Source organism: Bubalus kerabau, chromosome 2 (genome assembly GCF_029407905.1).
Source record: "Bubalus kerabau isolate K-KA32 ecotype Philippines breed swamp buffalo chromosome 2, PCC_UOA_SB_1v2, whole genome shotgun sequence".
In the NCBI taxonomy this organism is placed as follows: domain Eukaryota; kingdom Metazoa; phylum Chordata; class Mammalia; order Artiodactyla; family Bovidae; genus Bubalus; species Bubalus kerabau.
Genome location: NC_073625.1, coordinates 203570437 through 203596013, shown reverse-complemented (window position 1 = coordinate 203596013; position 25577 = coordinate 203570437). Strand labels below are relative to the sequence as shown.

The 25577-nt window shown below is 50.2% G+C and overlaps 1 protein-coding gene across 1 annotated transcript in view; it reads right to left on the bottom strand.

Moving 5' to 3' along the window:
• KAT2B (lysine acetyltransferase 2B) overlaps window positions 1-25577 on the bottom strand; it is a 96659-nt gene that overhangs the window by 62841 nt on the left and 8241 nt on the right. The window contains exon 2 of the mRNA XM_055570032.1: window positions 7680-7806. Within this exon, the coding sequence (XP_055426007.1) occupies window positions 7680-7806 (127 nt within the window). The remainder of the gene's footprint in view (window positions 1-7679; window positions 7807-25577) is intronic.

Genomic DNA, 25577 nt, shown 5'->3' with positions numbered 1-25577 from the left:
ATGTCCGTCCAGTATAGAAAAGCAACAAGGGTTGGAGAAGCACAGTTAACAAGGCGAGCACTGCCGCAGTGCAGCTACAGGGAGGTCTGGACTCTGTACCAAGCGCTGGGTTGGCCAGGACGCAGAGGTGAGTCAGGCTCCCCTACGGGGAAGGGCGGAAGGGCAAGGCCGGCGCTGTGCGCCTCCACATGCAAGGCAGAGGGGAGCACGGGCTGGCAGGCGCCTTACCCTCACACACTCAGCCCAGGGGGCTCCGTCCTGAGAGAAGAGGCGCCAGAGGGCTGAAGCAGAAGAGCATGCCCGGATTTGACTGCGAGAACACAACTGAGCACGCACACGCACACCTGTGTGGGAAGCCAGGTGTGCAAGAGACTCAGCTCCCGGTGCTGCGGCAGGTGTGAGCACAGGACCGGCTGGTGCAAGGGGCGCTCAGAGCAATCCCCCAGGACTTCAGGACCCCGGGGGCTCAGAGAGATCCCCGAGGACTTCTGGAGCCAAGGGCTCAGAGCAATCCCAGGACTTCAGGACCCCAGGGGCTCAGAGCAATCCCCCAGAACTTCAGGACCCCAGGCGCTCAGAGCAATCCCAGGACTTCAGGACCCTGGGGCTCAGAGCAATCCCCCAGGACTTCAGGACCCCAGGCGCTCAGAGCAATCCCAGGACTTCAGGACCCTGGGGCTCAGAGCAATCCCCCAGGACTTCAGGACCCCGGGGGCTCAAAGCAATCCCAGGACTTCAGGACCTCAGGGTGCTGGGAAAGTAATGATATACCAAGTGAGCACAAAATGCTACCAGCTTTATCCCTGAATCCTGCCACAGACTCACAGCTCTCGACAACTCTGAGGCCATGGAGAAAGAGTACAGAAAAACAGGGGCCCCTTCCCGAGAGGAGTAAGCAGACTTGGCCCAGGTGGCTGTGTCTGTGTCTGGCTGGGCCCCACGTGTCAGTCACGCGGCGTCTGCCAGGGACACGTGTACACAGGGCCCGGGGGTACCAGGTGGTGTGGGGGCTCACGATGTGGTGGGAACACAGAGGAGGGCTTGGTCCCCTGTGATTCCAGGCAGGACCTTGTGAGGCTCCCGGGCAGGAGAGCCTTCCCCTGTCCCCATCTCTTGCTTACAGGAACAGGTTTCATTCCTCCTCTATGACCTTCCAGAAATTCCAAACAGCAGGTTCAAACAGCTGCTAGTCAGGGAAGGGAGGGGATGCGAGGCAAGGGAGGAGCAGTCAGAAAGAAGGCGGCCTTGAGGCAGGGTCCCGGGACCCCTCACGCGGTACACAGCGATGACTCTGAGCGGCTTTCAGCTGTGAAACCCCCACCACGTGGGAGAAGTTAGGTGTTTGCTGCCCGTAAGCATGCAGACCCCAGAGCAGCTGGAACAAGGCTTTTGATGCCAACTCCCAATGACCTCGCCACCAACCAATCGGAAGGTCCTCCAGCTGATGGCTCCCTCTGAACCATTACTGTAAAACTTCGCGCTACCTGCCAGGTGGAAACACACAGTTTTTAGGGCATTAGCCTGCTGGGTCCCCTTTTGCCTGACAAACCAATAAAGCTATTCTCTGCTACTTCACCCAAAACTCTTTCCAAAATTTCCAAAATCTCCAAATCTCCAAAAGTTTCCGAGATTTAATTTGATGTTGGGGTACAAAGGCCAGATCAGCTTCAACACTCCATTAGAAAAACACAGGTGGTAAGCTACGCGGTGAGACGCTTCATGCTGCTCAAGAAACAAGTCTGGTGTCACTGTTAATGCTGGTCTTTACTTTGCTTGGAAAGTTTCTACCGTAAATAAGCAGGTAAGCAGAGATAACCACACGTGAAAGTGAAAGTCACTCAGTTGTGTCCGACTCTTGGCAACCCCATGGACTATACAGTCGATGGAATTCTCCAGGCCAGAATACTGGAGTGGGCAGCCCTTCCCTTCTCCAGGGGATCTTCCCAGGGATCGAACCCAGGTCGAATAAACACCAATTTCCACTTTTTTGATGTTTAGATACATGTGTGTATCAGGAAACTCTGATGACATTAACAGAACAATCAGGGGCTTCCCTGACGGCGCCGTGGTCTTCAGTCCTGGTCTGGGAGGACCGCACATACCGCAGGGTGACTGAGCTCAGGAGCCGCAACTACTGAGCCCTGCTCCAGAGATGGCGCTCGGCAACAGGAGACACCACCCCAGTGCGAGGCCTGAGCGTCACAGCTGGAGAGGAGCCCCCGCTCGGGAACTGGAAAAAGGCCCACATGGCAAGGAAGACTCGGCTCAGCCAAAGATAAATAAATTAAAAAACAAAACAATAAGAAATCTCCATAAAACTGCAAAACATTATCACTACTCAAATTTAATAAGCAGTATGTCTCAGCATACTGAGACAACAACGGAGTTCACAACAACGGACTCCAAAAGACAAAAAATCCCAGTTGTGTTGTGATCACAATGGGTGTTTCCTCGTGTCCTGGTCATAGAGGGAGGCTGCCACTTAAACAAGCAGTCCCAAAAATAAGAAATTCTGATTAATACTAAAGTAAGGAGATGTTTTGGGTCAACTGAAGTGCTCCATTAGGCCCCTTTGTCAAACTTTGGATGTAATTATAACAATCCCAAATATCAAATAACTTCAGAGAATGGAGTAGAATGTTCTGGGCCTACGCCATCCAACAGAAACACAATGCTGACACACGTGATTTTAAGTTTCCAGTAGCAACATTAAAGGAAAAAGAAATAGGTGAGATTAATTTGAAGAATATCTATACATTTTATTAACCGAATATATCCAAAATACCATTTCACCATGTAATCAAAATTAATGAAATATCTCACTTTTTCTCATACAAAGCCTTCAACATTTGGCCTGGATTTCACACCTACAGCTCATCTCAGTTTGGAGCAGCTACAATTCAAATGCTCATTAGACAAATGTAGCAAGCTCCATTCTGTGGTGAAGATTCTAAAGACCAAAGCAGTTAGGGGGCGGGTAAACTGCCCAGCCAGGCCTCGAGTTGCTTCTAACTCCCGACCAAACGTTCTGTGTAATCAGACTGTGGGCCCTGCGATTTCCACCCAGGAGACACAGAGAGCATCAAATTAAGGCAGGCCAAGGGCGCCCGGGATGCAAGTCACCATCAAGAGACCGTGTGAAACCAGAGCTCACTGTCAAAAGAGCGTGTCTGGCTGAACCAAAGGACACCCAACAGCAAATCGACAGAGCAGACCCTATCAATCGGTAGGCCTGGATGCTTTGTTTTGACAAGTCTGAGAACATTACACGTATTGTAGGATCCAAATTCCCCAGGCTCAGAATAGTGACTGAAAACAGCACGGTGCACACAGATGGAAAGGTTTTTGAGAAGTCCAGCTTCCATGACACCCTGACCCTCTACACTGTTGTTAATACTTAAGAAGTAATCGGGGTGGACAAAACCCCGCCTGCCAATGCAGGGGAGCCGGGTTCGATCCCTGGCCGGGGAAGATCCTGCATGCAGCAGCAACCACTGCAGCCTGCGAGCCTAGAGCCCACGCTCTGCAACAGGAGAAGCTCCACAGTGGCAAGCCCACGCTCTGTAGGCCAGCCCCGCTCAGCACAACTAGAGAGAGCCCGCACACAGCGATGAAGACCCAGCACCGTCAAAGACAAAGAAATCATAAAGAAAAAGAAGCAATCTGCAGGAATCAGAAAAGATGTCTTGCTTAAAAGAAAATACTCTGGCCCAAAAAAGGGGGAGAGGGAAACTGTCACATGTTAATCATTGTTAAAGCTGGGTGACGGATACAAGGCTCTTTATTATATTAAATGATTCTTCCTTCCTTTATGTATACATGAAAGTTTCCACAATAAAAAGTTCTTTTAAAAAAGGTAGGGAGGAGGGAGGGGGGCATAGTCCTCCTTCTAAAAGAGGAAGCTTCCTAGTGTCAGAGCCCTGACACCAGGATAAACAAACTCCGGCATTCTGGTGATAATCCCAAGAGCACTTGAACATGTGCAGACGTTTCAATTTTAAGGAAGCGACCGAATGGGGAGCAGAAGGAAGGAAAGAGGGAAAATATTTTTTAAATGCCCACAACCCCAACGCCCTGAGAAAATCCCTGTCAGCAGCAACTCAACATACACCCTCTGGACAATCCCAGTCTGTTTACCGAAACGTGTATCACGGCCTCCGGCCTGATGAGGTCAGGTGATGCACAGGGCTGCTCTCCAGGGGGGGCCCCCGCTTCGGGAAGGGCCGCCTTCCAGGTGGTTCTCAGTGGGAGGGTCAAACTCTGGGCTGGGCAAGTGACGGATACTTGTATGACACAGCCCCTCCTCTGAAGATTTAAATCCCCAACCAGGGCAGGGCAGTGGTTTTTGTTCAGTCCCTGAGTGTGTCCCACTCTTTGCAACCCCAGGGACTGCAGCACACCCAGCTCCTGTCCTACACTACCTCCTGGAGTTCGCTCAGATTCCTGTCTGCCGAGTCGGTGATGCCATCCAACCATCTCATCCTCTGCTGCCCTCTCCTTTGGCCTTCAGTCTTTCCCAGCATCAGGATCTTTCCCAATGAGTCGGCTCTTTGCATCAGGTGGCCAAACCACTGAAACATCAGCATCAGTCCTTCCATTGAATATTTAGAGCTGATTTCCTTTAGACTTGACCGGTGTGATCTCCCTGCAGTTCAAGGGACTCTCAAGATACTTCTCCAGGTAGTGGATGGGAATCATCCAGGGTCCTGGACAGAGGACCTTGAATTCCTGCAGCTGGGACCCCAGGACCCGACTGACTCCGAATTTCTCTGTCCCCAGCTTGTGAAAGCAACCAGTGCCCTTCTTACAAACATGGTTTTCTCCTCTAAGCTGGACAGAGTTCCCATCCGTTGTTTGAAGTAAAGAACTCCAACAAGAGGAATAATGAATTTTCCACCAGGGACTGTGCTAAAATTTTGATTGGAGTTAATTCATTTACTCCTCAAACACTCCCATGAGGTAAATACTACCACTGACTCCATTTCAGAACTGGAAAATTGGAGATCCAGGCAAATTAAATAATATGTCCCAGCTTACAGCTACTGGTTGTTGAGCTGGGATTTGAACTTAGGCTGGTGGATCTTGCCATTTTGTCCAAAATCATAAAACCTTCAATTAAGCTGCTTTCTGGCCTGCTTTTTTCATTAACAATATGTTAAGAATGTCTTTGCATGTTGGAAAATACATCTTTTGTTAATAGCCACAATCAGACTTTATTTTTTGGGGCTCCAAAATCACTGCAGATGGTGATTGCAGCCATGAAATTAAAAGACGCTTACTCCTTGGAAGGAAATTTATGGCCAACCTAGATAGGATATTCAAAAGCAGAGACATTACTTTGCCAACAGAGGTCCGTCAAGGCTATGGTTTTTCCAGTGGTCATGTATGGATGTGAGAGTTGGACTGTGAAGAAAGCTGAGCGCGGAAGAATTGATGCTTTTGAACTGTGGTGTTGGAGAAGACTCTTGAGAGTCCCTTGGACTGCAAGGAGATCCAACCAGTCCATTCTGAAGGAGATCAGCCCTGGGATTTCTTTGGAAGGAATGATGCTAAAGCTGAAACTCCAGTACTTTGGCCACCTCATGCAAAGAGTTGACTCCTTGGAAAAGACCTCTGATGCTGGGAGGGATTGGAGGCAGGAGGACAAGGGGACGACAGAGGATGAGATGGTTGGATGGCATCACTGACTCGATGGACGTGAGTTTGAGGGAACTCCGGGAGTTGGTGATGGACAGGGAGGCCTGGCATGCTGCAATTCATGGGGTCGCAAAGAGTCGGACACAACTGAACAACTGAACTGAATGATGAATTTCATAATTCAACCAAGGACCTCTTTCATTGGGATATTTAGGTTGTTTTAGTTTTTCAGTATCATGAATATGGCTCTAATAGCTGCCCTTTTAATCTGAAGGCACATCCAATTTACAGTTAGGTTCACTTTCTGGCATGGGTGTGTCAGGTTAAAAAGGATGTGTACCCTTTTTCCCATTCTCAATTATGTATAGTACAGTACGGGTATTTGTTTTCACAGCTTGTTAAGAAATGTAAAAGGGAACAAAGTCAGCTTTTCTTTGAGAAAGGCTGTTTCTGCCTTTGGGCATTCCTGTGTGCTCGGAAAGGAGACAATCTGCTCAGCTAAATAAGAAAGACGACTCTGTTTTTAAATGTTAATTGGTGAAGGATAATAGGATTTCCCAATCAATACCAAGTACAGTTCAAGTCCAGTGTTTGAGGAGCTCTATTGCGTCACATTCCCCGAGGCAATTCTAAAGGGCATCACTCAGGGATGACTGTGGAAAAGGTGAGTTACAAGCAAAGACGGTCCTGAGACTCTTGGCCTCTTTGCTTTGCACTGGCTGCTTCAAGCGCCACAAGAGACACCAGTTAGCTCCACACAGAGCTGTGAGTGTAGGTGCACTCACACCCCCCGTGAGACTGAGTCTCTCCAGTTCCTTTTCTCAGGCCACTCTGGTGCGGTAACTTCCTGAGGAGATCGCACTATTTCCTACTTTGTTCTATACAGGCTGAAACCCTCTCTAGCTGAATACAGAATCACACTTCAAACTAGACCTAACTGCTGGCTAACGAAGGCTGATGCTCCATCTGAGATGAGCGGGAAGCTTGAGAGAAAGATGATGGCTAAGAGCACCCACCCCTCACAAGGGGGCAGGTGGAAAAGATAAAGTATATTAGGCTGTGTGGCCGGGGCGCCGTTCTTTGGGAGACCGGATGACCGAAGGCAGAAAAGTATGGACACCAGTCCAGGATCCCTTGTGAATCTGAATTTGAATATCTAGGGAAAACTACTCAGTAACCTTTATCCACTCAGACAGAATATAATTTAAAAAGAAAATGTTTGTCCTAAAACTAGCATCAGGACACAGACTATATTACCACAGTCCTGGTAACTAACTGGGCAGAGTCTGGCTAGGCTGACAGTGATTAGCTTGCAGGGACAGATAAGAACGTTGAAACGGAAAAGACAAGTAAGTATTTACCAAACACAATTCCAAGGAAGAAAAGAGATAGCAGAGCCAGTTAATTAAAGAAGATGAAGATAAAATGAAGCACTCCCAGAAAGTTCAGGGAATCAGAAAAGAATTAAAAAAAAAAAAACCAGAGTGAATCAGGACATGCTACGTATTATCCTAACTAGTTCAGCGGCCACGTTTTGTCCCATTTGGCAATCCCCTGCCCCGCCCCCGTCAGTGGTCAGCCCAGCTCTTGGGGAAAGTGAGCGGAGACAGAGAGGGATGAAAGCGGCTGTGGAGAATGCGAAGAATCCGCCCGCAGGACACACAGTGCGAGCCCTGATCCCAGAAGATGCCGCGCGCAGATGGGCTAAGCCCGAGGGTCACAACTCCTGACCCAACAGCTGAAGCCCCGTCCAGAGGAGCCGCCAGATGAGAAGCCCTCACGAACCGCGATGAGAGAGCAGCTCAAGAAAAGCCTGAGCCGCAGCGAAGACCCGGCACAGGCGATAAATTCAAGAAAAAAAGGAATGAGGGCACACGGGGCAGGATTCGCCTCTCACGAGAAGCCTCCCAGCAGCACCAGGAGGTTCAGGGCTCGTGTTGCGGCCTCCTCGGAGGCGAGGTGTACAAGTCTGGCTAAGCCGCCGAGCCCAGCAGGGCAGAGTCTCAGGGGACACCGCCGGCTCCCGGAGGCGCGGGACTCACCGAGGGCGTGGCTGCAGCTCCGGCAGGACTCCGTCAGGCTGACGATGATCTGCTGCAGGTCGGCTCTGGGGGGCGTGGGCGAAGGATTGGGGTTTTTCCAGCCATTGCATTTACAAGATTCCTCTGCCTAAAAAACGAATAAAGAGAGAAAATTATATACCAGACAGCAAGGAACTGAATGTTTTACACATAAGTAACACACACCAGTCACAGGACAGCAACCTTCCCACTCCTGACTTAATGTTCTCTGTATTAGCAGGAAACAAAAGCAGAAAACGGGCAAAGAGAGTGTGTGACTCAGACATGTTATTTTGTCGTTGCTTTTTGGGTTTTGGTTTCTTTTCCGCTGATCCTGCCTCACAAAGAGAGGGCTGTGCCCTCCGCTATGGTACCACAGCCCCCAGCGAGCATCCACGGAGTCCATCTATCAAGCTTTCCGAAGGCAAAAGCCAGACTCCTGAGGTCCCCGCAACACGTGGGGCTCCTGCGACAGCTCTGCCCAAGGGACTGACGGGGTCAGCGACCCTGGGGCATGGGAGGGACACAGCAGGTGAGGACGCCCTCGCCGGCTCCTCCCACTCCCCCGCGGGCTCCTCCCACTCCCCCCGCGGGCTCCTCCCACTCCCCCCGCGGGCTCCTCCCACTCCCCCGCGGGCTCCTCCCACTCCCTCACCGGCTCCTCCCACTCCCCCCGCGGGCTCCTCCCACTCCCCCGCGGGCTCCTCCCACTCCCCCGCGGGCTCCTCCCACCCCCCCGCGGGCTCCTCCCACTCCCTCACCGGCTCCTCCCACTCCCCCCGCGGGCTCCTCCCACTCCCCCGCGGGCTCCTCCCACCCCCCCGCGGGCTCCTCCCACTCCCCCCGCGGGCTCCTCCCAGTCCCCCGTGGGCCCCCAGCTGTACACAGGGAGAGGGTTCTCTGAGGAGGCCGCGAGTTCTCCCTCCCAAGAATCTCCCCGGTTTCCCACGCCAGAGCACTTTTTAGTAACGCCTGACAGCATCTTTCTTAAACTTTTCCCACTTTGCACATTTCCCCACCTTCTTAGAAAACAGCAAAAGTGCTCAAGTGTTTCTGTGATGACCTGGGTTATAAAGCAGAGGACAAGAGTGGAAAGGTATCGATTATTCCCGATTATTCTACCGAGTACCACTCTGGGTCTTCACCGGTCGTAAGGTGTGGAGGGAAACGTGGAAAGCTTGTACTGAATGACTCCAACCTTTACTCCATTCAGTGACTCTATCCTTTACCACACCAGCCCTCTCTTATTGAAAGCTTGAAATCTTCTATGGCTGAGAAATAAAAAATACGAATTGCTTAAACAACATGAAACACATGCTGATTCACTCTGGGTAAGAGCCTTCTGTGTACACCGTCTAACACAGGAGTCACAGTGGCTGCCGGGCCCCTGCGATGTGGTCTGTGCACACTGAAACACACTGGAGATGCAAGGTACAAGACTTAGAAGACTGGAGCAGAAATAATCTCGACAGCTTTCATATTCGTTACATGCTGAAATGTCAATATTTTAGATACAGGGAGTTAAGAGATATTAAAATCCATTTGGCCAGTTTCTTTTTTAATGTGGCTACTGCTGCTGCTAAGTCGCTTCAGTCGTGTCCGACTCTGTGCGACCCCACAGACAGCAGACCACCAGATTCCGCTGTCCCTGGGATTCTCCAGGCAAGAACACTGGAGTGGGTTGCCATTTCCTTCTCCAACGCAGGAAAGTGAAAAAGTGAAAGTGAAGTCGCTCAGTCGTGTCTGACTCTTCGAGACCCCATGGACTCCAACCTACCAGGCTCCTCCGTCCATGGGATTTTCCAGGCAAGAGTACTGGAGTGGGGTGCCATTGCCTTCTCCATAACGTGGCTACAGAACATTTAAAATCACACACGTGGTTCACACTACATTTCTCCTGGACAGTACTGGCCTTTAAATAAGCTGCAATAGATTTTTGTACTTGGGCTTTGTTAGATCTTTCGTCCCCTCAGACGTCTTTTTTCCCAGGTTTGGATCTCCCAGCCCCACCCCTGCCCCTCCCCCCCAGCCCCTGGTATACCAGATGGCTGAGGTTAACGGACTTCTGAAAATTTCAGAACGGCTGCTGCCTTGACCTCACACACAAAATTCTCCAAGATAGGAATAGTTTCTGAAGTGTGTGCATGTAGAGGAGAGTAAGAAAAGAATAAACTGGCGAGGCAGGAAGGGTCAAGATGCAAAAAGAAAAACCTGCTTTTGATGGTAAGCCCTTCCCCGTGGGCGCGTGGAACCTGGCAGGCCCCACCTGACTGCTCCTCACAGTGAGGATGGGCTGAGGAAGGACCTTCCACCAGCGACCCCAGCAAAGCAGCCCCCAGTGCCTAGCTCTAGGGACCCTCTTCGGTCTGGCCAGGCACCAGGCAGGGCCTACCGTTACCCACATGCTCTGATACTAATCTAAACCAGGCCCTGAAATCCTCTGAGGCAAGCCATATGCCTCTTAGAGACACGGTCTCCAAAGCCATGTTCCTGAGGTGATGTTCATGAGAGTCTGCTCCCCAGAAAGCACCCCACAGTCTGGAGAGCTGGGGGAGACACCCCCCACCCAATCCACTCCTCTTCTCCTCTTGGTGGGCCAGCAGCCCCACCTCCAGCTGTTCTGAGCAGTTGGTCTGATTCAGCTGCCCTTTCCAAAAAAGGCTTTTGGCTAGAGAAAAACAAGTGATGACAAAAGAAGCCGATGAAGGAGGGTGTGCCAAACCTGAAAAGAGAAAACAGCGGCAACCAGAAACTGGAGTCGGGAGAACTACATCCCAAGTCAAGGACTCACGACACCGCCGAGGGTCTACTCCCTGCCGGCTACGTTTGCCGGGTATGGAAGGAGCCAAGGAGACCCTGCCGGGCCCGGGGGAGCAGCCGCGGGGGCGCTGGGGGCGGCGGACGGGCAGCACAGGTGAGCACAGCGCACAGGCTGTCAGAGAGGGGTGGTGCTGGGAGAGAAAGACGGACGGAGGGTCACGAAGGTCTGGGAACAGAGACGTCAAACGCACGGTTTTAACCGGGACTTTTAGAGACGGGGGCATTTAAGCAAAGGTTTGACGATGAAGCTCGCTGGCAGAAGAGCATCCCAGGAAGAAGGAGCAACCTGTGCAAAGGCAACCATGCCTGGTTTGCTCAACAGAGCGCAGTGGCCAGGGCGGGCGGAGCTCAGGGCGGAAAGCAGAGAGCTGCAGTGGGGACCCCACAGGGAAGGCCTCCTGAGAACGATAACACGCCAGCCTGGTTACTTGTCTCTTCTCTTCCTCTCAAGGAGGGTCCTCCGGGCTTCAAACAGGGATGGAGACAGAACACAGGACTTGAGGCAGGGTGTCTGCAAACATTTTCTTTCTCTTTCACTCTTTCCTTTAGTCATTAGGGCCAACCATCCCCACTCTCTTTTTTCCCTTAAATAGCAATGGGGGGGGGGGCGGAGAGGGGGGAACCCACCCACTTTCCTGTCACTAATCTGTATCAGTAAATCGTCTTACTTCCTTCTGCTTTTAACTTCCAGTCCAGGATAACGATGCTCTTATCACACAGGGCAACACATTAACAACAAATACGACCCAGCATTTACAAATCTCTGATACCTGGACAGAAAGGAAGGCCCACCAAGAGACCGCAGCATGCTCCCTGAATTGTCATAAAGGTGCCAAGCTGCCAGTCAAGGGTTTCCCGACTTAGCAATGCCGAGGGCTTGTGCTGGGTGTGGGGTCAAGCAGATAATGACAGAAGGGCACGGCCCTCAGTCTGCCTCAGCGACCTCTGCAGCTTTTGACAGACACGATGGATTTTTGCCTGGTCACCAAAGTAACCACAGCCGCGGTCTGCTTCACGGGCAGGCCGGCTCCGGGAAGGAAGTACCCGTGGCAGGAGCTCCGTGTGGACCAGAATTAAAGCCACCAAAGGCCGCATCTGTCACTCCAGACACTCAGAGAGACGCTGACCTAGTTAGCCATGAGGGTCCTCGTTACGAGGACGCGGGGGAGGCCGCCAACAGGCCTGATCAACTCTGTTAGCTCCACGGCTACGAGGACAGCCATCACCCCAAGACAGCACTTTCTGCGGCAAAAGTCCAAGTCCACAGGTAAGAAAGCCCGTGGCCGTGCCTGGGGTGGGGCCTCCCCGCGGCACGCAGGCGGCACGCAGACCGACCAGCTTACGAGGCCCGGCTACAGGCGGGCTCCCTGCGTTTGGAGGCGAGGGGCGACATACACGGGGAGGAGAGAGGAAAGGAGGCAAAAACCCTGAGCCTCTCCTGCTCCTCACGTCCCATGTACTCACTCTTCAAATCCTGAGCACCCTCTGCGCATCCCTCACATCACAAGCCTGGATGCTGAGACACCAGAACCCTCTCTTCACAGGAGATGAAGATGCCCAGTGGCCTTCGGCCTTAAGAGGCCCTGGAGTCACTGGGGAACTTCCTCAGAGAAGTAAAGTGGCGTTTGGGAGTGCGGGCAGCGCCAGAGGGAGGCAGGCCTCCGTCTTCTCTAAGCGAAGGATTAAATTCTCCCAGACTGCATCTTCCCGCAGCAAAGTCCCAGGACCGGTATCTTCCTTCAGGATATGCTTCCTCCGAGCCTGAAGGCGCGCAGAAGGCAGGGATGGAGCCAGCGGGGAGGGCGGGGGAAGGCAGGACCGCGCTCCACCGCAGAGGCTGGCAGGAACCTGGGGAAGGCGGAGCGCGTCCGGGAGGACTCAGCCGCTTCCCCCGCGGCCCCCGGCACCTGCCCCCGACCAGCCCACAGCAGCGACGGGGCAAGGAATGTGTTTGCCAGCCAAGTGTTTGATCCTGGGCTGAGGTTGGCAGACAGGCGGCAGGCACACAGTAGCAAAGCTCTGTTCAGGAGGGTGGGCCTGGAGCGATGTAAAGGCAATTTCAAATCTTAACTTTAACGTCTGCTAACTGTATGAACCTGGGGTAATAAACCCCTTAACCTTAAGCTTCCTAATCTATGAAAGGAGCACAAAATATCCATCCCGCAAGACTGTTAGAGGCACTAAGGAATGAAGGTGGGTAGGCGCTGAATGGATGGAAGTGGTAATGAAGATGCTGGTAACATGGTAGGAGAGCCCTGTTAGGTGAAAGATTAGCTGAAACCAGAGCTCTATAAGTCATGATCAACTATGACAGTTAATACTTTAAAGCAAGGACCTGAAGAGGATGCAACCAGTGAAAGTAGCTTGAAGATACTGGTCCCGATCACTGTGGAATCACAGCACTTACTGAACAAAAGACTGGTCAGCTTACAAACGAAAAGTGACGCTCCTCAAGTACATGATCCAACAATCCCATTCCTGGGCATGAATCTGGAGAAAACTAATTTAAAAGATACATGCAAACTAACACAACATTGTTAAGCAATTATCCTCTAATTAAAAAAAAAAAAAAAGTTATTCCTAACTTGAAGTCACTTGCTCAATATTAAACAACAAAAAAGATATATGCATCCCAACATTCACTGCAACACTATTTACAATAGCCAAGATATGGAAGCAATTTAAATGTCCATCGACAGAAGAGTCGATAAAAAAAGATGTGGTACATATGCACAATATAAACTGGAAAGGCTGGAGCTGGAGCTCCAATACTTTGGCCACCGGACTCACTGGAAAAGACCCTGATGCTGGGAGGGATTGAGGGCAGGAGGAGAAGGGGACAACAGAAGATGAGATAGTTGGATGGCATCACTGACTCAATGGACATGAGTCTGAGTAAACTCTGGGAGATGGTGAAGGACAGGGAGGCCTGGCGTGCTGCAGTCCATGGGGTCGCAAAGAGTCAGACACGACTGACCGACAGAACAAAAACAAGCATACACGATGGAATATTACTCAGCCATAAAAAAGAAAGAATACTATTTGCAACAACATTGATAGACCTAGAGATTGTCATACTGAATAAAGTAAGTCAGAGACACATAAATATCATATGATATCACTTATATGTGGAATCTTAAAAAAAAAAAAAGGTACAAATGAACTTATTTACAAAACAGAAATAGAGTTACAGATGTAGACAACAAACTTAGTGTTCCCAGCAGGGGAAGGGGGGAGGGATAAACTGGGAGACTGGGATTGACATCTGCACACACTAAATATAAAGCAGTAACTAATGAGCATGTCCTGTATAGCACAGGGATATCTACTTAACACCTTCTAATGACTATGGGGAAAGAATCTTTTAAATGTGTGAAGATATATATATGTAACTGATTCACCTTGCTTACACCTAAAACAATATTATTTATCAACTATACTTCAATTTTTTAATGGTTTAAAAAAAATAAGACTAAATATTTGTGCTGACAAAGAACCTCTCTAGGTCCTAGTAAATGGCAGCAAAGACAAACCCACAGAATAATACAGAGCATAATTTGATGTATGTTTGTTAAATGCATAAGCAATTTCAAATGTAGGAATGCGGATATGCAGAGGAACTAGAAAGATACACGCTTTGGGGGGGCGGTGAAAGTTGGGGAGGGGAAGGGACATTCCCTTTGTATTCTGTATTCCTCTCTGGAGTTCATAATCATGGGCTGATTACTAATTTTCTTTAACATTGATTCCTCTGAACGAGAAAACGTAATTCCAGAGAGATTCCCACAACAGTAACAGAGGCTCAGTACACAGAGAGAGAGAGGAAACCACATCCTTATCATAAGCCACATGTAAGAATCCCAGGGGCCAGCACCCTTGTCCCTGTGGCCCTGCTTATAGGCCCCTCCCCTCACTGAGGTTCACGCCAAGACAGGAACAAGCTTCCAGTCCTTGGAGAAAGGATATGGACTTTCAGAGATAAAAATCTTAACCTCATGATTGCAACAGACTTAGAGTCCGGAAGTTAAAAGTTGATGCCTCTTCTTGTCTTAATATCAGAGAAGACTGCCGTGTTCTTGGGGGCCTGAGAAGTGGGTAGGTCATGAACCTCACAGCAGGGAGAGTCCTCCCAAGACCCTTGCATTCCCCCTACTCAATAAAAGGCTACACCCCCCACATTGAAGCCACTTGTGACAGAAGAGCTTAATAAATTGCACAACAAGAAACTCCAATGATTTAGAAAGTAACTGAATAAAAGACTTTTCTTTCAAAATTGGCTAACCCTGCTTCCTCCGCGGAATCTTGGGAACCCAGTAGCTTTTACAAAGTAGGTTTTTGTTTCTTTTGTTCAGAAGGACTGAGACTTTTCCCAAATAAACAGAAAAATTCCATGAAAACTAAGGGAAGGGAGGAGGGAGGGTGAGAAGGGAGGACAGAGAAACCCTGAAGTGGGAAAGCTGTGTCAGCCCCGTGCAGGGCTCCAGACCACTCTGCGGCCCGCGGGCAAGGCCAAGGTGAGACGCGCTGTCAGATCCGCGTTGTCAGAGACTGAGTGTCAAAGGCGGGGAAAGAATGCTAAACTATTTAATTAGGAATTCTTTTCCACTAACTCCATGTTATAATGATATTTTAGAATATTAGGTAAAACATTAAAACTAATGAAAGTGTTTTCTTTCCATTTTTTATGTGGTGAATACTTGTCCCCAAAGATTATGACCACCCAGAACGTCACAAAGGGACCTTGTCTGGACACGGGGTTACTTAAGGGTCTTGAGACAAAATTAGCCTAGTTTAGACTGGGCCTTAAAACCAATAAGTGGTATTTCTGTAAGAGAAAGGAGAGGGAGATCTGGACCCCAAGTCAGTCACACATATGGAAGACGTCCTGTGGAGACAGAGGCAGAGACTGGAGAGGAGAATCTATAAAACCAAGGAGAACTTCCCCAGTGGTTCAGGGATTAACAACCCACCCTGCAATGCAGGGAACACGGGTCGATCCCTGGTCCTGGCCAAGGCTGCCAGGAGCCACCAGATGCTAGAAGACCCAGGAAGGATTCTTCCCAGACCCTTCAGAGCCCTGCCCTGCTGACACCTTGATTTCCGACCTCTGGCCTCCAAAACTGAATTAAAGGAATTTCCTGATAATGTTTGTGATCTTTTTTTTATGGCATTTCAAGATAATTAATGCAAGTGGCATAAAACAGATAAGAACCTGCTGTGTAACACAGGGAACTCCACTCAATACTCTGTAATGACCTACATGAGAAAAGAATCTAAAACAGAGTGGATATATGTACACGCATAACCGATTCACTTTGCTGTACACCTGATGCTAACACAACATTGTAAACCAACTCTAATAAAAAGTTTAAGAATACAAGTGGCTATTAGGAAATGTTAAGTCACAGACATGTGCTCACGTTCTATTCCTATTGATGTTGCTGCACTAGAGTTTAAAGGGAATTCACCCCTCCAAACCCAAGTCTTCACTATGGAGCCTAACTGCTTAGGTTCAGAAGAGTCCCCACATTTCTTGAATGCTTCTAAGTGATGAAAGTTATACCCAATTGAAATATCTGGAAGTCTCTGGATTTTGCTCACTTGTTTCTGGATTTTTCATGTTGATGGGAAAGAACAGTACTTCCTACACGTGTACAAATATCACAGGACACGCTGAACCCCAAGTGCACCGTATTTTTAACGTGTGCGGGACCTTCGGCCCAGTTTACAAGAGAGGACGTACTAAGTCCTGAGAAAACACTCAGCATCACCCCTGATGCCAGCAGCGCGCTTTCTGCCAAGCGCCCCAAGCTGCTGCTACCTGCCCTCCGGCTTGGCCTCCCTATCTGCCTTCCAGATGTTCCGGCCGCCACTGTTCTCTGAGATAAGAGGGCTCCCTTCAAAACACCTTAATTAGACCAGACGGCTGCTGGCTCGGGGAACTCCCAAGGGGGTTGGCCTTGCAGCTTCAACAAAGTATCAGCTGCAGGACAACCTCGCAGGGAGTGACTGCCAAGCCAATTACTGTGGCAGCCACGACCCGGGCATGGGGGGTGGGGAGCTCATTCCCCAGGAGCTCATCTCTGCAGAGCAGCAGCGCCAAGAGAGAAAGGCTGCCTCAGTGCTGCCGACACGCCGACGGCATAAAAATGGTCTCTGCCCCGGCAGGATCCAGGGTGAGAGGTCAGAGGATGCAGAAGCCAGGACAGAAGGAAGCAGAACTGGATAAACAAGTAACCATGACCCAGATGGCAGGCAGACAGGGAGCGGGGTGCTCCGGGCCTGAAGAGTCCTGGTTGGCACCCAGAGGAGCCACAGCAGGAACGCCAGGTCCTCCAGCAGGACGCTGTCAGGCTTAAAATGCCAGAGTCGTGCTTCCCCGAGAAGTTAAACCAGTGGCAGGGAATGTCCCACAGCGAAAACATACAGACGGGATTAGGGAGTAAAACTGTGACTCCAACATTACGGCATGGGCTAAAACAGGCACTTGCATACCCAGTCCCGTCTCAGCCTGTGTGAGAAAGGGATTTATTGCTCCCGCAACTCAGAAGAGAAAGCAGAAGCTCTAGACGTTAAGACACCTCCCTGCGTTTGCTCAGTCTGCCCTGAGAAGCACCAAGTGTGTTCAGGCCCTGTGGTTGTGCACGTGTGTTTGTTCTGCTACCTCTCTGTTCCAGGCTGGACAAAAGCAAATCGTTCAAAGGTTAAGAACAAAAACCACAGTGGGATACAATTTCTCCCCCACGAGGATGACTGCAGTCAAAAGAGCAGGTGATATGTCTGATCATGAAGACACACGAGTCCTTGGGCACTGCTGAAGGGGCCTGTAACACGGAGCAGCTGCTTTGGAAAACAACTCAGCAGTTTCATAAAAAGTTAAACTAACAGAAAACCCCCAAATAAACCCTCACATAGGTGGTCAAATGATTCTCGACAAGGGGGCCAAGACCATTCAATGGGAAAAGAGCAACCTTTTCGACAAAGGGAAAAACTGAATATTCACATGCAAAAGAATGAAGTTGTTGGACTCTTACATCATATAGAAAAACTAACCTCAAATGGATTAAAGACCTAAAACAATGAAACTCTTAACAGAAAACATAAGGGAAAAGCTTCTTGACATTAGACTTGTTGATGATTTCTTGGACAGGACACCAAAAGCATAGACAGCAACAACAAAAACACGACTTAATCAAAATGTAAAATTTCTGTGCATCAGAAGAACACAGAGTGAAAAGTAGTCAAATCATAGAGACAAGGGGAGGTTGCCAGGAATTGAGTAACAGAAGCTGTGGGGAGCTGTTGTTCAATGAGAACAGTTTCCGTTTGCAGGATGAAATACACTAGAGAGACAATGATGGTTGTACAACAGGGTGAATTTCTCAACACTGCTGAACTTAAAAATGGTTAAGATGATAAATTTTATGTGATAAATATTCTACCACAACTTAAAAAAAATCATTTTCAGTAACATTATTCATATTAGCCAAAAAGTGAAAAGAACCCAAAGTCCATCAACCGGTGAATTCATAAAATGGAGCATTCCTCCTGGAATATCACACGACAGAAACCAGCGATGGGATGATACGAGCTAACACAGGGAAGAGCTGCAAAGCATTATGCAAGGAGCCAGTCACCAAAACATCGCACAGTATACATTTCAGTTATATAAATCTCCAGAAAAGGCAAATGTATAGAGGTGGAAAGTTGACTGGGCTTCCCTGGCGGCTCAGCGGTAAAGCAACTGCCTGCAATGCAGGAGACCTGGGTTCGATCCCTGGGTTGGCAAGATCCACTGGAGGAGGGCTGGCAACCCACTCCAGTATTCTCGCCTGGAGCATCCCACGGACAGAGGAGCCTGGGGGGCGATGCAGTCCACGGGGTTGCACAGTCGGACACGGCTGAGCAGCAGCAGAAAGTCGACAGTAGTCTGGGCTGGAAGTGCACACGGGGTTGACTTCAAAAGGACACAAGGCCCTTTCTGGGGCAATGGAAACCTGGATTTCGGTGATGACTATACTACTCAGATAGTTTCCTAAAATTATTGAATTGCACACTTAAAGCCAGAGGAATTTATGCCATGCAAATTATACCCCAATAAAGCTGTGGTTTAAAAGGACAAGAACTCGCTATTGAACTCATATCCATTCAAATATGAGTTTTCTACAGTGTGTCCCAAAATTGAGGCTTATTTTCTCAAATACAAATGGAAGAACCTTAATAAGTTACATTTAAAAACCATCATCATCATAAAAAACCAGCCCCTGGTGGGGGCGGGTCTCCATCAATGTCCTTTCTGATCAGGGAAAAAGCAAAAGTCAGAGCATCCCGGTGGCCACGCCTTTCAGAATCTACCCCAGCAAAGGAGAAATAACAAGCGACAGAAATAAGCCCTTAAGTAGGCTGCCCTGTTTTCACAATTAGTGGAGAGGCTAAAACAATTAAGACGGGCTAATAATAAAAGCCCTCTAGCTGGCGTTCCTCACTCACTGACACCTTTGACCTGCTGCCCTGCAACTTTCTAGCTTGTTTGCAAATTCATTCTACCGTAATCAGAACTGGGTTTCTGTACAATGACTCCAGTTCCCCTCCTTAAACTATAGTAGAAAATGGAAGATGCAGCCTCAGGAGAGCAGGAGAAGAAGGGAGACCGACAATTTCTGAAAATGAGTCCAAGAGAAGGAAGAGCAAGCTGGGGTTGGGAGGACTGGGGTGGGAGCGTCTTAAGGTTTGATTTGCCGGCATTGTGAGCCATCTGAATTCTGCCCTTAACTGTGAGCATGCCTTTTTTTTTTAATCATGTATTTCTTTGGGAAAAAAAATTTTCTTTCCTCCTATTTTAAAACAGCAACAACACCCAGAGTCTGCTGTATGAGCTGTGATTCCAATAAATGCTGTCTCTGGAAGTGAACCGCTTTGGAAGCAGTTTGAATGATACTCGTGGGATTTGCAGCCGCGTTTCTCAAACTTTAATCTGCCCCCGAATTACCTCAGCAATCTCGTTAAAATGCAGATTCAGAATTAGGAGAGCCAGGGTGAGGCCCCAGAATCTCATTTCTAAACAGGGAGGTGAGGACCTCACTTTGAGCAGCGAAATGGGAAGGTGGCCTCAAGGATGCGACTGTTAAAACCTCTCTTCTCCCTGATTAACGGGAGCTTTCCACATACGCTGTGAATCCAAGCGGCTAAGCCATCCTTTCTGGGACGCGAACTTTTTTCTTTCCTCACTCGGTGATAATCCCTCTGGCTTACACAACTGCCCGTGGACGGCCCGCAGACAGCATAAAGCTGTGACTGGAAACCGGGATCTTTAAGATTTGGGGGCTTTGAGCGCAGGTAAAAGGAAGTGGGAGTGGGGAGACAGTCTTTCCTCAGGAGATGGAATTTGCCCGGGAATGAAAGTGAAAACTGGGGATCCCCTGGTGGTCCGCGGTTAAGACTCCGCGCTTCCCCTGCAGGGCGAGGGTTTGAGCCCCGGTTCGGGAACCAAGACCCCACGTGCAGCAGGGTACAGCCAAAAAAAGAAAAAAAGTGGAAACAATTGGAAGGAGAAAACAGACAACCAGTGAGGCACTCGGAAACACAGGCGTCTCTGGAGACCTTGAGGAAGGGTGCCATTCTGGTCTGGAAGCCACGTGGAACCAGTAAAAAAAGGACTGAGGAGAGTGGTCAGGGGTACAGAGGAGAAGAGAACTCAGCCCTGAGAAATGACCCCAGGAAGACCACCGGGTACAGTCAGGATGCACACAGCGCCCTTGCAGGCTCTCCGAGACGCGCCAACATCAGACCAACGGGAAAGCTCTGGGAGGAGAGCCCTGGGTCTGGAGGACGTCCCTGCATCCAGGCTGGAGTCAAGTCAAGACCTGAGTCTTCACGGTGACCCCCGTGACCTCCAGACGCCGTCAGAACAACTCCAGGGCCGCGGCCGGCCTACGAGGGACCCGACCCCTCATCTCAGCCGAGTCAGCCCTCCAGGCCCAAAGCCAGCGGCGTCACCCGGAGGGGCTCAGGAGGCTGCGGCCACAGAGCGCAGAGCCGCGGACGTTCCTGCGGCCTCGACCTGCGCGCATCCCCACCGTGGGCTTCGCCAGAGACCCCCAAAGCGGACGGCACGGCCTCCAGGGCGGGCAGGGGCCCCTCGGGCTGCCGACGATGTGACGACCCCTCGGTCCCGCCTGCTGTCTCGGCACCGAACCGACCAGACGAGTGGTACAGACCGCGCCGCGCCGGTCAGCCTCGCAGCCCCACCAGCCGCAGAGCAGGGCCCCCACCCCGCTCCCCACCCGGCTCCTCGGCCAGGTTCTCGAGGCCGCCCTCAGCCCCAGCAGCCTGCGCACCGCCCTTCCCTACATCCACTTCCCCAGCTCCCAGGGCGACCACCTGCCTGCGAGGTCCCATCCCAGGCCACCTGGCTCTCCTTTCGAAGCCTCTCCCGGCTCACTCCTCTCTCACCACCAGGCCCCGCAGAGCCCCACCAGCGGCTGGAAGGAACGGCCCCTCCCCACCTTGAGCACACGCCCGCCCCGCCCTGCACGGAACACGGGCTCCGCTCAAAAACGCCACCAGCAAAATCAAGCACCTGGGTCTGCCGCTCCCAAGGTGACTGTCCCCTGCATCGTCCTATCTCCCCACCCCAGGGCCCGCAGGACCCGAGTCCGCGCTCAGAGAGGCCTGCTTGTTGCGCTCACCGGGCTGGCCAAGGAGCAAGCACCCCAGGCCAAAACCTCGACCTCGACCTCCTGGCTCTAAAATATCCTGTGTCTCCTTCCTGGTGCGAAGACTCACTGTTAGCACGCGGATTCAGTGTGAAGTTTTCTACCTGAAACTCAAGACCTTCCATCAGCTGCTCTCCTCTTTACCCAGGGGACCCTGTTTCCCACTACTTCTGTTTACTCACTCTCTGCCTCCAGTTGGGCAAGTCACTGTATTAAGATCAATAATCACCACTTAGCACTGGTTTTTTTTCAAGTTTAGCTGACTTACAATATTGTGTTCCTTCCAGGTGTACAGCAAAGTAATTCAGTTATACTGTGTGTTAACAGGTTATCACAAGATACTGAATTCAGTTCCCTGTGCTATACAGCAGGGCCTTGCTGTTCACCTGTTCTGCACACAGCAGTGTGTATACGTTAAACCCAGGCTCCTAAGGTATCCACCCTGCACTCTGGGGACCATAAGCTTGCTTTCGATGAGTCTGTTTATGTTTTGTAAGTTCACTTGTACTATTTTAGCGTCCACATGTAAGTGATAACATAGGGCATTCGTCTTACTTCACTTAGTAGGATAATCCCCAGATCCATCCATGCTGCGGCGAGTGACATTATTTCATCCATTTTAGGACTAAGCAACAGCCCAATGGCAGAAAGTGAAGAGGAACTCAAAAGCCTCTCGATGAAAGTGAAAGAGGAGCGTGAAAAAGTTGGCTTCAAGCTCAACATTCAGAAAACTAGGCATCTGGTCCCATCACTTCATGGGAAATAGATGGGGAAACAGTGGAAACAGCGTCAGACTTTATTTTGGGGGGCTCCAAAATCACTGCAGATGATGACTGCATCCATGAAATTAAAAGATGCTTACTCCTTGGAAGGAAAGTTATGACCGACCTAGATAGCATATTGAAAAGCAGAGACATTACTTTGCCAACAAAGGTCCGTCTAGTCAAGGCTATGGTTTTTCCAGTGGTCATGTATGGATGTGAAAATTGGACTGTGAAGAAAGCTGAGCGCCGAAGAATTGATGCTTTTGAACTGTGGTGTTGGAGAAGACTCTTGAGAGTCCCTTGGACTGCAAGGAGATCCAACCAGTCCATTCTAAAGGAGATCAGTCCTGGGTGTTCTTTGGAAGGACTGATGTTGAAGCTGAAACTCCAATACTTTGGCCACCTCATACAAAGAGTTGACTCATTGGAAAAGACTCTGATGCTGGGAGGGATTAGGGGCAGGAGGAAAAGGGGATGACAGAGGATGAGATGGCATCACCAACTTGATGGACATGAGTTTGGGTGAACTCCGGGAGTTGGTGATGGATAGGGAGGCCTGGCGTGCTGCGATTCATGGGGTTGCAAAGAGTCGGACATGACTGAGCGACTGAACTGAACTGAACAACCCAATGTGTATACACACCACACCTCTCTATCCATTCATCTTTGCGGACACTTAGGTTTAATTAGTGCTGCCTGTAACTGGAATAGTAGCTGCTGCTGCTGCTGCTGCTAAGTCACTTCAGTCACACAGACTCTGTGCGACTCCATAGACGGCCACCCACCAGGCTCCCCCGTCCCTGGGATTCTCCAGGCAAGAACACTGGAGTGGGTTGCCATTTCCTTCTCCAATGTATGAAAGTGAAAAGTAAAAGCGAAGTTGCTCAGTTGTGTCCGACTCTTCGCGACCCCATGGACTGCAGCCTACCAGGCTCCTCCGTCCATGGGATTTTCCAAGCAAGAGGACTGGAGTGGGTTGCCATTGCCTTCTCCGGGAATAGTAACTACCATTTGCTAACTATTTAGAATGCTCCAGATATTACACACAACTGCTAAATGAATCATCTCACTTTAACATCACCCTTGACTCAGAATCACACCGTAACATGTCCATAAGAGAGTTCTCAACTCTGATCCATCTGAATGTTTCTCCCGCGGTCTCACCATCTTAATAAATGGATCCCTCCCCTCAGCTGCTCAGGCCAACAACCTACACATCACACACATTCACCTGTCTTTTCTTCACACGCCAGCATGCCCCCCCAATAACTCAAATCCTGTTGCTTCTAAATTCATAATACAGCCTCAAGCTGTCTCCTCACCTGTCCTCTGCCTTCATCCAAGCCACCATCCACTTAGATCCAGCCTGTAATAACTTCAAATGGCCCTCTTTTTCTACCCTTTCTCTTACACACTTTATCCTTCTTAGAGCAGCCAAAGAGGATGCTTAAAATAACTATGTCTTCTCTGAAGATACTGCAAACAGGCCAGATCTATCAACAGGTAGACAGATAAACCATAGTACATCCATATGGTGGATTTATTTCTCAACAATAAAAAGAAATAAACTATTGATGCATGCAGCAACATGAATGAACCCCCCAAACCCTGAGCAGAGTGAAAAAGGAACAGTGTGTACCATGTGGGATCATTTATAAGAAATGCAGGAATATCAAAACTAAGCTTAGGGGGATACAAACTAGATCCGCCGTTGCTTCTGGGGGGACTTTCCAAGGTGACAAAAACGTTCTGGATCTGGCTATGCATTTGTTGAAACTGCTCGGAAGTGGGAGATCAGATCATTTCACCCTGTGAGGATGATCCAATGGGGGGGCCCCGTCGGCTCCCCCACCTCACCCCCGCCCCCCCAGCCCAGTGGTCCCAGCTGCCTGTGACTCCGCCAAGCCCCCTGGGTTGGAGTCTCTGCGGCAGCCTCTCCCCGGGTCCCGGGGCCCCATGCAGAGCTGGCTCCCTGCCATCACTCAGGTCCAGGACAGTCCCCCTTCAGAGAGGACTTTACGGGCACACGTCTGGCGGAGCCGCCCAGGGAGCCTTTTCCACGGCTCTGTTTTCACTCTTGTGTGCACGGCACTTAACACTCTCTGCTATTTTCTTGTTTACTGTCTGCTTCTGCCACCAGAAAGCAAGCTCTCCCAGAGCGAGCGCCCATCTGCCGCTGCGCCCCTGTGTCTACGCCAGCACCCGGCGCGTTCCAGGAGGGTTTGCCCGATGAACAGGGATGCTGGCAGGACCCCTCTCTCCGCTTGAGAGATCCGAGGCTTGTGCAGGGGGCAGGACCCTCACCACCCCGCAGACTCGCAGCATGAAAGCGGCACGTTGGGGAGCCCCCCCACCCCCCGTCCTGCCAGCGCTCGTGGACACATCCCCGGGAGGTGGCAGGGCAGGTGGTCCTGCGGGGACGCGCAAGGCCTGGCTGCCAGGACTCACGTCGCTGTTTCAAAGTGCGCTGACCTTGGCTTCCCTGGCCGTCTGCCAGCCAGTTTCAACACCCGCTTGTTAGAGCCGATGCAAACTCGGCCAAGCCGAGCAGCGGCCATCAGTCACTAGGATGCTATGAGTCACCCTGCACTTCTGGACTCTTCCGCAGACCACAGAAGCCTCCCAGGAGGCTGCCCAGGCCCAGCGTGGGTGGGGGCCGGCTTGATGGTGTGGACTCTATGGAAATACCCCCTCACGCCTTGCCCTGAGGTCACTGAAGAGACTACAGGAAACCTCCTAAGGTGAGGTGGTGCGTCACTCCAAGGGAATCATCAGAGACATCATTCACACTTTTTTTTCCAAAATAAATGCATTTGACTCCTGATTAAAAACATAGTAAGTCCTGTGTCTGGGCCTCTGGGTACAAACAGAAGAACAAATTAAAGAAAGCCTATCGTGTGGGGAGGAATAAATTGGGAGATTGGAATGGACATAAATACACTGCCATGTGTAACATAGATAACTAACAAGGGCACGCTGTGGGCTTCCCTGGAGGCTCATCTGGTGAAGAATCCGCCTGCAATGCGGGAGAACCTGGGTTTGATCCCTCGGTTGGGAAGGTCCCTTGGAGAAGGGAAAGACTACCCACTCCAGTATTCTGGCCTGGAGAATTCCAGGGACTGTATAGTCCATGGAATGGGACACGACTGAGCGACTCTCACTTTCATTTTCACTCAAGGACGTACTGTGCAGCACAGTGTTCAGTGATGACCTGAGCGGGAAAGAGTCAAAACAGGGCAGTTCTATGTGTAACTGACTCGCTCTGCTGGACACCGGAAGCTAACACAACGCTGCTCATCAACTGCACTCCGGTAAGAAGTTTTAAAAAAGAAAGCCCACCTGAGTGGCAGTCTTCCTAAGCTGCCCTTGGAAACAAATGTTTAGTGAATATATAAGCGGGGAGAACACCCCCGTGTTATATACGTGCACACGCAAGACAGAAAGATGAAAATCCGGGTGTGTTAATTGTATCAACTACAGAAAAGATTACTTTATGGTCCATATGATTCCATTAAAAAGTAAGCTTATCCTGAATATTTAACACGCGTTTTCAAGGATGAGTTGTTTGGGAAAACCAGAGG